The sequence below is a fragment of the Bacillus rossius genome, chromosome 1, assembly GCF_032445375.1.
Source record: "Bacillus rossius redtenbacheri isolate Brsri chromosome 1, Brsri_v3, whole genome shotgun sequence".
NCBI classification, from domain to species: Eukaryota; Metazoa; Arthropoda; class Insecta; order Phasmatodea; family Bacillidae; genus Bacillus; species Bacillus rossius.
This window is the reverse complement of record NC_086330.1, coordinates 320,710,712-320,723,999: the sequence shown is the minus strand read 5'-3', so window position 1 is coordinate 320,723,999 and position 13,288 is coordinate 320,710,712. Positions and strand designations below refer to the sequence as shown.

At 32.0% G+C, this 13,288-nt stretch overlaps 1 protein-coding gene across 1 annotated transcript in view; it reads right to left on the bottom strand.

Annotated features, from left to right (window-relative positions):
• LOC134527969 (ubiquitin carboxyl-terminal hydrolase 39) overlaps positions 1–3,715 on the bottom strand; it is a 57,926-nt gene extending 54,211 nt beyond the window's left edge. Inside the window, exons 1-2 of the mRNA XM_063361078.1 lie at positions 3,362–3,715; positions 223–378 (exon numbers count right to left, since the gene is read on the bottom strand). Of these exons, the coding sequence (XP_063217148.1) occupies positions 223–378; positions 3,362–3,497 (292 nt within the window). The 5' untranslated portion in view covers positions 3,498–3,715. The remainder of the gene's footprint in view (positions 1–222; positions 379–3,361) is intronic.
• Between the last annotated feature and the right edge of the window lie 9,573 nt (positions 3,716–13,288).

Here is a 13,288-nt window from a genome sequence, read left to right as displayed (position 1 = left end):
AACAGGGAAGAGGGATAAATTAGTAACACACCATTAATTGAATATCCTGGATGAAATTTTCATGAATAATGGATTCATAAAAAATACATTATCATAAAACTCATATCCACAGCATTTTTCTTGTCAGAAAAAGAAGAGGACCACTTAAACAATGATTTGAAACCAGTACGGTAGTCACGGGCGTTCAGAAGAATGTAGTAGGTACATATTGAGAACACATACCTTGGAAGTACTTGCCGCACACGAGACACGCGTATACATTGATCCTCGACAAGGAAACAGAGCACAGCTTCTCAAAGTCAAAGTCCAGCACCTGGCGGTTGATGGTGTCGAGGTACGGGCAGAGCCTGTACGTTCTTGTTCTCTCCTTCCTCGCGGCTGCAACAAGATCCCACGCCGTCTCCTCGCATCAAAGACATGGCACACACAAGTGAGACTTACTACCTGGATACCTACTTACCAGTAAGTAACATTTAAAATTTGCGGTAAAAGTTCCAAATCACGTTATCAAGTTTATCCCTTCATCCCGATGGCATGATTCTTCACACATTGATTCTGAAGGTACATGACGCTTGCTGTTTTAATTTAGTACGTCAAAAGATCCTGGACATAACAATAACTTGAAATAAAACAAAAAATAATGATTGTTAAGTTGAATACGGAAAAATAAATTCCCAAAAGACATGACATTATTTGTTTGTATTATGATATTAGAGTTTTGTTTGGCCAGGATCTTTTGATGTACTCAAAACAGCTAGCATCATGTACCAAAGGATCAATATATACATGATTATGCCATCAGGATCAAGGAATAAACTTGGATACCTGAATGATACGGAATAATTATCACAATTGCAATAAGAAAGAGGCTATTTAATACATAAGAAACAACCATATATAAAATGCAAAAAAAGGTTAACTGTTAAAAGCAGCAGCTCTTGTGATGAACTAGTTATTATTAATAGCTTTTGATATTAATGTAGTTTTTTACATGTTATTTTTCTCACTATTTCTACCAAATTTAAATTCATTAATTACTTTTAATTAGGAAGAAAATAGAGAATTTGATTAGTTTTTTAATAACTAAGACAATATCTGAATATTTAAAAATTACTGTTTACAATAGATTAAGTGTGTTGTATTCTATTTTATTATTTTCATGTAGACATGAGGTGTATTTAATTGAAGATTTAGATAGTAATGTCGTATTTGAGAACATTCTCGAGTGTATGAATTAGGTAGTTAGTCGCTTTGTGTAGTTAATTACTGGCCTTGTGTGTCATGTAGAAGTGGTAATTGCATTTCTCATTGCCAAAAATATGTAATGGTACAATTTATAATGTTTTATAGAATGATACTAAATGGAACTGAGAATTAAGAATTAAAGCACTAATACAGTAATACATATTCACTGAACACTGTATTTTATTCTTATAAAATTTAATGTGTGAACAAGTAACAATAAGCATTTATAGCTACTCCAAAAATGATGCTTTTTTTTTTGGGGGGGGGGAGGGTTCCTTTATATTTTTATATTACACTTAACATTGCCATCTGATTATGAGAATTTTCCTCGAACGTTTTTTTTTGTAATGTAATTATCCCACTTGATTCAAGAATACGGTAATTGATCCCTATTGCATATCCAGTTGTATTTAAACATAAAATATTAAAATAAAATAAAGGAATTGAATGTACCTATTTATGATGCAAAGTTGTATAATTAACAAAATATATTTGATTTTAAAAATATGTAGGCCTATCAAACTTTGAGGGACATTAGTCCTAGGAGCAATTGTTCAGGGTAACATATCCAATTTTATTTTAATGTAAAAAATTAAAATAAGTAAACAGTTAATTGTCTGTGATTTGAAACTGTACTATTACCAAAATATTTTTGATTTTGAAGATACGTATGCATTATAAAACTTTGATAAAACTGTATACGTGATAACGAGCATTGCTTCTGAATTCTCACAAGGAATGCATCGGCATCCCTACATGCGACCATTAAAATCACAATTTCTAGGGTCGCGACACTCTCATCCAATGATGCATCCCTACATCCATAGCTTCGGAATCGTGTTTTATTTTGTTTGTATATAATATTACTTCAAATTTTATGCATTAGATTTGTTTCAAACATTATAAGCATGATAACTCAAACAGAGACAAATAAATAAGTCAACAAAAATTACTGAAAGGTGAACTTAACCTCTAAACTTATGCTCATAAGAAGTATTATTAATACTTTGAGATTCATAACAAAATTATTTTGATTGCTAACATTTACAACATCAAAGTTATATTTAAATTTTTTTTTTAAATTGGTCATTGTTATTTACATTTTGCTGAATATTGGTAGATATCACGACTCAAAGTGGCTGTGTGCACATTACTACAACCAATTAGCAACAGGTGGTGTTACCAGTAAAAATATTTGGATACCATCCAGAAGTGTATTCTTTACTTTGTGGCTGCATTTTCTACGGAACGTAGGGATGTGTGCTATTTCAAGTAAATAAGTAAATAAGTAAATAAGTTCAAGTAAATAAGTATTGAAATTGCAAAATTCCTCTGAATCTCAGTGTCCTCTTCACTGCCAATTTTTTTCAGAATCCAAAGGGGATTTAAAATATGATACTGTAAAGCATAATAAAACATTAGTAATTCCTTTATGAAAGTTCTTTGTAGGAGCCACTAATTCTAACATTTAAATAAAACTAACATTTTTTGTATTTACAATGGGAATTCAGGAATTGTTACTTGATTTTAGTCATTATAGATTGTAACTGGAATATGTTATATTTATGGCATAAAACTGCCAGTTACCATAAATAATTAAAGTTAGCCTAAAACCTTATCTGTCTCTAAAATTGATTAAAAACCATATAATCATGGATTTATGTTTCAAATACCTAAATACAAATAATTGTGGAGTAAAAAGTCTTCTAAGAAATTTTCAATAAATTGTAATCCACAAACATGTTTTATATTCCACTAAAAAATTTTCTGGTTACAATCATAAATTAAAATCCATTACATTTTCTGGAATGCAAATAAGGGCACAACTGAGTATCTGCAGCATAAATGTATAAAGTAAAACATGTTGTTGGTAGATGGGTAGGCCTATATCTTCCACACTAGCTTTGGGTAAAAGACTGTAGTGTTTGGAATTAAAAGCATTAGAAAATTGTAATCAGATTTAAAAATACGCTTTCACGAAATTACTAACTAAGATTAGAAGTACCAAAAGCATCATTTTCTGAAAATTTAAGGTCAAGCCTCAAAACACACACTTGCACCACCAAACTACCTAATTTAATTTCAATATTTAACAAATCTGATTCTTTTTTCGCACCTGGTTCATCATCTTCATCAATTGGGTCTAATTCTTCTATCTCTTTCTTCAACTGCTCATTTGTTTTTAATTTTCTTTTCTTAGCTACTTTAGCAGCAAGTCCTTTCAAGAAACTGTTACTGCCTGAATTTGCCATTATATTGAATTTACTGAAATCAGACAATGTTGCTTGTAGTTTTGACAGATGATGTTAAAAACAATCAAAAGATGCTGTAAACTAAATACTCATGTAAGCTTTTAATAAACCTACATTTATAAATACAAAAATACTGTCATAACCACAATCGTAACCAAAGCGGCTACTATGTTTGTTTACCTTAAACAGTGTTGCCAACTAATACTTCAAAAACTGCAAAAAACAAATGAATATATGTACGGTTGAGCCAACAAAACGACTGTTGTCGTCGGTCGCGTACGATGGAGTGACGAAAGGCACGTGGATGTGTATTTATTAATTGAGCGTCTCAGCTCCTGGGATTAGGTAGGAATTATTTCCACTTACTGTAATTTATTATATTTATGTTAACTTTGTAGGATTTAATTTTTTTTTCCATATCCCTGATAGTACGGTATTGATGGACAGATGTTTGTTTATTTTGTTTATAGTGTGATTACGTTGAATTTGAATGTTTTATTGAATAAGCCTTTTAGAATACTTTTTTTTTTAGTTTCACATTATTTATTTTCCCTATTTAAGGTAACACTTTCCTAAATTTTTGCTAAACCAGTGCTCTTTGACCATAACCTAGCTAGCTGGCAACAAGACCCACCTACCTATGAATATAGTCAGTGGCGGTCCTAGACTTTTGCAGGGCATGGAAGAAATGGAATAGCCCCCAGACGAAAATGGTGGTTCACTCTCCCCGTCCCGCCCCCTCTTGTGAAATTTGAAAAAGTAGCTCATTTAAAAAAATTTTTTAAGCCTATTTGGAACTTAAAATTCCTAAGATGGTTTTTATTAATTCATCTTAAGAAATACCAAGAATCAATTCTGGTGAAATTGCATCAATATATGAGGCAGTGAAATCTTTGAAAGTTTTTCCTACACAAAATCATGAACAATCACTTTAAATTGAACAGTACGAGCACTTAAAATTACATGCTAATAAAAATATAGAACACTTCCTTTTCCTATTAATGTTCATATTTTTTACTGAATACTTTATAAACAAGGGAAATAAAAATGGCCAGCTATTTGAATGGCACTGGGAGTATTCTAGATCCTGATACCATAACAATATTAATGATTTCACCAACATGGCGACGCTGACACCATTGCCACCACTACATTATTAGGAGACAAGTGCAGGAATATGGTGATTTTGGGTGGGGAATATTCACATGCTTGTTTTGCACAAACCACTTTACTCTATAAAACCAACTTTCAGATATCATATTCTATACTATAGCCCTACCTAGTCTAGTATAGGACATCATACTAAAGTAATATTTTCCACTGTATTGTGTTCTATACTTCAGTAATACCTATTCATGTACAGGACACAATACTAAATTAATATTTCCCACAGTATCGTGTCCTATACTTCAGTTCTACCTATTCAAGTATAGAACATGATACTGAAGATACATTTCCTACAGTATTGTATTGTACACTATAATCCTATTTTCACATTTCATAATTTAATCATAGAGCATGATACCAAAAATATATTCTGTACACTAATTTACTTTTCTCAACAACAATATATTTTGCAAACCAAGCATTTGAATTTTCCCAATCGAAAACGCCTATTCCCGCACTTATACGTAAGAACGTAGAGGTTGTAATGACTTCAGCACAGCCTTGTTGATAACTTCATCGATATTCCTACCATATCGTTGTGTGTGTGTATATATTTATTCATTAATTTATTTATTTACTAGCTGACATACCCTCACTAAAACTTTCACTTTGTTTTCATCACTTCAACAACTACAAAATTAATCTATAGGAAATGAGACTTATTTACATTACTTACTAAATTGTATGGCTCTATGTCAGTAATAATTGTTTACTGTCAGTATTTATCATGTATATATTAAATTTTTGTAAAAAATATTTGCCATTGCTCCATTTAATTTTTTTCTATATTAGCTACAAAACAAGAATATTAATTCAATATAAATAAACACAACCTTGCATGTCTCTCATGACTATTACACTTATTTCCACACATATCCAATAAATTTCTTAATACCTACTTAATATACTATTGTGTACTTATTTATTCACTTCATAAAAATCATTGATTATACTTATTAATTCACTCCTCATTCAATGATCACTCCAAAACTCACATTACTATTCATCTTTTTTTTTTTTTTTTTTTCACTTTGTTACCAAGTGTTAGCCTTCTTTGGATTTAGGTGTTGTCAATATTACACTATATATTTCTTCGTTCAGCAATACAATTTATCATTGGCCAACTTCCATAACGACATACATTTCCCCTATTTTATTTCCGACCAATAGTAAGGCCGGTATCATATTTTAAACTTGACCCCAATTGTCCAGTTTGCCTAATCCTGGAGCCACCCTTGGATGCAATTACTGTATGAAACATTATAGTAATGACTTCATTAATGAATAATGGAGGTGCTCACATCATGATCACAACTATATTTTTATGGGATAAGCATGTGTTTTGGATGGAAAACATAACGTTGCAAAAAAAAATCAATTTTCTATGGAATCTTCTGTAATTATCTAGGGGAGAGGAGCATTTAAAAGGAAGCAAATAAAAATCAAAAATGTATTTATTTTTTTAATTCCTGGCATATTTTCTAACAGGGTTGGCACGATTAAAACAAAATGTTTAAAACAATATGTTCAAAATTGTTTTAAACAATACACTCTGAATAAAACAAGTTTAAAACACAATGTTTAAAACATTCTGTTCTAAACATGTTTTTTTATATGTATTTTAAAAAAAAGTTTTATTTCTTACGAAAACGAAAACTGCATATGGACATTTTCATCGCAAGCATCACTGTCTCATTGTAAGTCACCAATTGTGATAAATATCCAGACTAGGATGATAAGTTTTGAAGTGAAACACATTCCTCACGTAAACATAAAATACCAGCACTGCTTGGGGTAAAACCAGTCATACCTTTTAGGGTGCCAGTTGCACTAAGTTCATCTAACCTAATTAAAATCTGTTTTTGTTGGTTAAGTGCACGGAAAACAGTTACAAGTTTGGCAGCCTTCTCAGTTTCTAGCCGGTTCCTTACAGTACTATGCACAAACCCGAATGTGGAGAAAATACGTTCAATACCAGCTGACGAAGCCACTGCACTGTTTAACTGATGTGCCAGGTTCAAAGTTGCATGATGAGTACTTTTCTCCAAAGCCATCCACCATACTAGGGGTTTAATCTCTTTTAGTGTTACAGGACTGAATAAGTACTCCTTGAAAGGTGAACTTTTTGCCTTGTACTTAATAATATCCGGAATGGCTACAGTCAGGGAATTCCATATTCAAAAATTTGTAGCAATATACCTTACACCTGATGGGACTTGTACTGAAACCATATGTGCAAAACGTATTCTGGTGGTTTTGATTAAAATTAATATTAAAAACAAAAAAAAGTTAAACTTAAAAAAAAAACTCTTTTAACATGACAAACTGTTTAAAACAAAAAACAGTTTAAAACAATAAAAAACATTTTTTTTTACTTTTTTTTTTTTACTTTTTTTCCCAACCCTGTTTTCTAATCATTTTGGAATACAGCATGTTGTAATATTTCAAGTAGTTATACCAGTTGTTAACCATGTCAATGGATAAGTTATGTATGTTACATTTAAAATACTGTAAAAATGTGTGAACAGCTGGTTATAAATATTCAGCTACATTATGTATTACATAGACCTATTCTTATGTATTAAATAACTTTTATTAATTACCACTCTTTACCCAGTAAAAATTTTTTTTTTTTGCTAGAATCAGCAACATAAGTAAAAATATAACATTGGAAACCAACACCATGAAATATGAAGAAAATTTAATGCTAACATCTTGTTTCAAGGATATTATTGCATGACCATACTTCCGGAAAATAATTCAGCCTTGAGTAATTAAATAATAAATTACTTAAATATTTTTCCATTTTACAGAATGATTTTGAAAAATTAGGGAGTAAAAAATACTCGTCCGAATTTTTTTCTAGATGTGCCCCTCTCGAATATAATTAACAAACTTCTATATGGATCACAAAATACACTAGTTTATTTAATATGCACAAAATATATAAATAGATACCATTCTTCTGAATTGCATGGTAAACTACGTTGTAAGTACTTAATTGTTAGGATTGTAATGTAATTTATGAAATACAATATTGCTATATCGCAAGGCAACAAGAGTGGTTTGAATTCTCATAAAGTAAGAGTGGTTTGATTCCTCATAAAGTGTACAGTACACAACATCTCTGTATCACAGATGTACTAGAGTGGTTGGGATTCTTTTGGTAATTATCATACCCACTAAATTGTTTCCCTATGAAAAAACTTTTTATATACTTTATTTTGTCAGTTCACAACAACTATTTTACTACTGGTTTCCCATACGAAGTTATCTGTATTAAAGATGTAAGCTCAATTATACCACAGATGAATTATGATTCACAAATATAAAATATTTTGCTAGAGATTGCATTTATTTTTAATGTAGCTGATAAAACATAACCACCCGTTCGCCAAAAGCCACAACTTATTCATGTACCAGATTATGTCACCCTTCTTTTAATAATATTTTTTCATGGTGTACTACATTTTTAACACACTTTTAAGTATTAGCTTCACCTGTATGTTTGTATGTTTGTAACCGACTCTTTGGACTCGATTTTGACCCACTTTAAACGGACAGATTTAATTGAAACCTTGTAAGCTTATCAAGAACCGGTGACAATACAATAATTTGATAAGTTTATCTCATTATCCTGATCAGGATCGCCAGAATTAAATAATTTCCTCACGTATTGTCTGCTTGAGAGCAAGTGGCTTATTACTGTTAGTACATTCCATCGCTCTCAGTTGGTTCGCCGAGCGGACTAAGGCGCAAGTCTGAATCGACGCGAAACGATGGACTCCTCGGCGTGGGTTCAAATCCCGTCCATGGCTGAAAAAAAAATAATTTTTTTTTTTCAGCAATTTTGTTCAAAGTATTCAGTTACCTAAATATTTTCAAGAATCTGAAAGTTATGATTAAAATGTTGGACATACATGTTAAGTCAAATAATTTATTTAGTACAAACTCATCCACTTAAAAAAGTATTCTAGTTGAATTAATATTTTTAATTCAACTCGATGTAAAAACGACAGAACTGGATTGTTTTTAGAAATTATCACTGCGAATTTTCTCTTTAGTTCGAAGGAAATTTTACAACTGTTTTCCCTCTGTTGAAGATTTACTATCAGTATTACTTTAGAATTTAACACCTCAAATTTTATGTTCGAGAAGAATTTTACATCCGTGCATCTCCTCTGTCGGGGATTTACAATACTAATTACGAGAACTTAAAAAAAAAAAAAAATGGGTGCGTGTACTTAGGTACGCATGTGAGAAGTTATACTTCTTTGGCATCATTAAAAATAGTTTTTAATTGTATGCAAAAATAGTGCGTGGAGTCCCTCCGCGCGGAAGAAGTGAAACTTCGTAATGTGGAATGAAAATAGGAAGGGGTAGAAATTCATTTTTAGTGAAATCATATTGTATCAAATCAAACTAAAAAAATAAAGGAAGTAAATTTTAAACGATTCATAGATTGATTTTCAGAGAGAGAGAGAGAGAGAGAGAGAGAGACCTATTGAATGTGTATAAAACTAACTTTTTTATGAGAGCAGATTTTCATGAAATAAATCATGAAATCATTCAACGATAAAATCTGTTTATTTAATCAAGCGGACGGGTTTGCCCCAGGAGAAAATTGACGGGGCGAGACCTTGTGGACATAGAGAAATGACACACACTCACTATTTATGTGTCTATGAAACATGACTTTTTTCTGCAATTTAAATTGTAATATACAAAAAGGGTATTGAAAATTGAAACAAATATGGCGACACTACAAACTCTCAGGATCTTTATTTTTTTCTTACTCTCTACTTAGTTCCTTACAATAGCAAAACTTAATGGCTTCTTATAATGATTATATTGTATGTCATAAAATTAAGATTTCTTTCCTTGAGCCGATTTTGATGAAATAAAGCTTATATTTCTTTCTCTGCTACGATCAAGTTAACTTGAAAACCCCATTAAAATTCGTATAGTAGTTTTGTAGAACACCGCGTACAAACAGACAGTGCTTTCATACCCCCTCCATGGTAGCGTTAAACGTTTAACGCAACCTTGTTGGAAGTCGCATTAGAAGTATAACTTCAAAAAAATTTATTTTTAACAATTAATCGAACTAAAAAGTGAAAAATAAATATAGTTTAAAAAAACTAAAATACACTCTTTTAAAGCACATCAAACTAAAAGGTGAAAAATAATTCTAAATATAATAGCTTAGCTGAAAATAATACTGAACGAAAAATACTAGTATTAGTGTGAAAAAAGCGTGGGGCGCTTTGTGCCATATTTTTCGTATATCAAGCAATTATTTTTCACTTTTTAGTTTAAGTGCTTTAAAAGCGTGTTTTTTAGTTTTTTTAAACTATATTTATTGGGGATATTTTATGAACATCACATGCTTTGGATCTTGTATGATTCAATCTATGTAACACTTAATACTTAAGGCATATGCTTTTGACATTCTTATGTAAATATTATTCATCATCGACATAATTCATCATCATTGACATCATTCATCATCATCAACATCATCATCCATCAATATCATCATCATCATCATCATCATCATCATCATCATCATCATCATCATCCATCTTCCAGCCTGTTGCCCAGTCAACAAAGTGAAAAGCCTCCATCTTCCTCTGTTCCTCCACCATTCCTCCCCCTTCACTATGTCCCAGCCCTCTCCTTTCTCCTGCACTCCTTTAACTATCTGCTCTTCCCACCACCTCCTTGGTATTCCGTGGGGTCTTCTTGTTTACTTCAAATCCATCATTTTCCTAGGCAGCATCTGTTTTCCGATTCTCTGGACGTGGCCATACCATCTCATTCTTGCTTTTCCAATCATCTCTTTCAAGTCCTGTACTCCTTCTCTTGCTTGTACTATCTTATTCCTGATCCTGTCTCGCCTCATAACTACCAACATACTCCTCATAAACTTCATTCCTATTGCTCTGATATTTCCAGCATTTCTCTTATCAACAGTCAAAGTCTCTGCTCCACAAGTGAATATGGGCACAAAGTAGGTATTGTACAACACTTGTTTGCATTTTAATGGCACCTTTCTCTTCCATACCAAATCTCTCACACACCTGTAGAATGCATCCCCTTGTTTTACTCACCTTATATTTATATTATTGGAACACACTAAAAATTTACTTTGATTGTCCTCAAAGAACACACGTAAAAACTATTGCTTGTACGTAGTATCTTACCAGCCATGACTGCTGCCAGCATCCTGCATACACATTTCACAGCACCTAAAATATTTTATTTTAACATCAAACATTTACTTTTACAATAATATGTACACTATTTTTTAATTAATAGATGGTCACTGGTCTTGTGTGATCTCCCAGAAATTATTTTGTATTTTAATCACTACAAAAATTATTAACTATCGCATATTACATGTCTATCAGTATTATTTAATATGCTTGTGCCAGTGTAATAAATAGCAAAAACAGCATTTTTGTAACTTTTTTTTTTTTTGCTAACTTCCATAATATTATATTATTCCACTCTATCAACATCACTGGCTGAATCATCACATTTTAAACTAAAAGTACCCTAGTTACTTTGTGGGCTCCCACTGCATCGCTCCAACCTCAGGTACTCCACTGATCAGGCGAGGGGTTCACAGCTCATTGAGGCCCTGCGTACCTCTTATTTCCCGCCCACTCTGTGTGGCCTGGTATTTCGACATGACATCATCATTAATGTCATGCTTCAGACACCTGATGGCCCTAAGGCCCTCAAGTCCTAACCTTGGTGCGTCGTCTGTGTCCGTCTGCTGTTGCCTGCAGAACTAGCCCGTCTTACTTGTCAAATACCCTTCCCGGCAACAACTGAGGACGCCTGAGAAACGTGAATGTCCTGGCACAGCCCTCTTTCGTCGACACCGTCCTTGCAACCAGGAGTAACAGAGGATATCCACGGGTGTGGAGAGGCTATACATTTGCTTTGCAACATGTTGGTTCACCAGGATACCAGTCAATTCCAATCTTGCTATGAGCACAACAGGAAAATAGTGAAAAAATATATATATTAATATCTTGTTCTGTTACAGAACTCACAGAAAGTGTGTGCCTGTGGTAATAACAAGAGGTACAAGGAATAACATTAAAAATACCATCAACAATAAATTATGAAATAACTTCGTAAAAGCTACAAGAAATTCTGGGAACAAATTTCATTACAAGAAATTATTAAATAACTTATTTTAGGTTATAAGAGCGCTTAATGTTTTTTTTAAAAAAAGGTCACTTTTGATCAAAAATTTGGTTTGAAGTCACTTTTTGCCAGTTACTAAACTAGGCTCCATGTACTACATTAGTGTAAAATTAATTGTTTTTAATATTTGTTTAGTTAATTATCTTCAATAAATGACAGCAAATGACAAGTGGAGATCATAACTATGTGTCTCCTGTCAAAACAACTGACATCATTTTTCATACAACTGGGATTTTTTTGTAATAGCTGTGCTGTAGAAAAGTGATCTTTTTATCTCATGTAGCTATTAAACACATTTTGCATTTAATGAGTGTTTTATATATATATAAAATATATAATTATTGTAATGATACTTGTGAATATACTTGATACACACTTGCTTTGTTTTAATAATTGCTTTATTTTGTGATACTCAATTCACTCGGTTGTAATGGGTAAAGTGAAAAAATTACAGGCTGAAAAAAGAGCTTCTGAGGAAATAAAGAAGAGAAATTTATAGCATCAATTGCAACTGATGAAGAGGAAAGGGTAAGAAGAAAGAAGGAACCCTGCAGACAAATTGTTTGAAGAGGCAAGTGTAAGATGAAAAAAAAAGGCTGCTGCCTAGAAGAATGTGGAAGAAATAGGAGTACAATCTTTTCTTGAGGCTTTGCATAATATAAGAAAAGACACTCAAAAGAAACATACTGTAGACAATATTCAGCTCTTTGTTTAAAAAAATATATATATAAATAATTTTTTTTAAAGGCTTGATATCACTCTATACAAATATTTATTTTTTTCAATATTATATGCATAAATTTGTCAATATATTTTTTAAGAGAATCCCTTACTGATTATTTATATTCATATTGTAGTTTTTGTAAGATTATTTTGCAAATGGTAGTCACTTTTTGGTCACTTTCAGAAACTGGAAAGTCGCTTTTTTCACAATTTTAGGGAAGGTAAACTACTTTGAGGTTTGCCATTTATGACATTCAAAAACCATTAGATTTAAGTTGCCATTTGAACAAAAATTTATACAATACACTCGGTTACACAACAGCGCGTGCATGCTGGCCAAGGGTGACCGAAATAAAATTAGTAACTCCAGTGAGAAAAAACTATTACCATCAAAATAGGGTAAATGTGTATCTAAAAATTTCCAAAACCCTATTGAAAGCATAGAGTGACGGAATCAATGCTAAGTTAAGTGCTCTCCAAGTCAAGGAAAAACTCTCATAAGCGTGGATGTGCAATTCGCTATAAGACATGACGAAGCTGATCTTGGCAAAACTTTCACAACAGCAAAATTACAATAAGCATTGAAGGAAATTTGAAAACCAGTTAAACCTGAACAAAATTTAGATGGTGGCGGTTGAAAAGAAATTATACAAGAACTATAGAAAAATTACCAACCA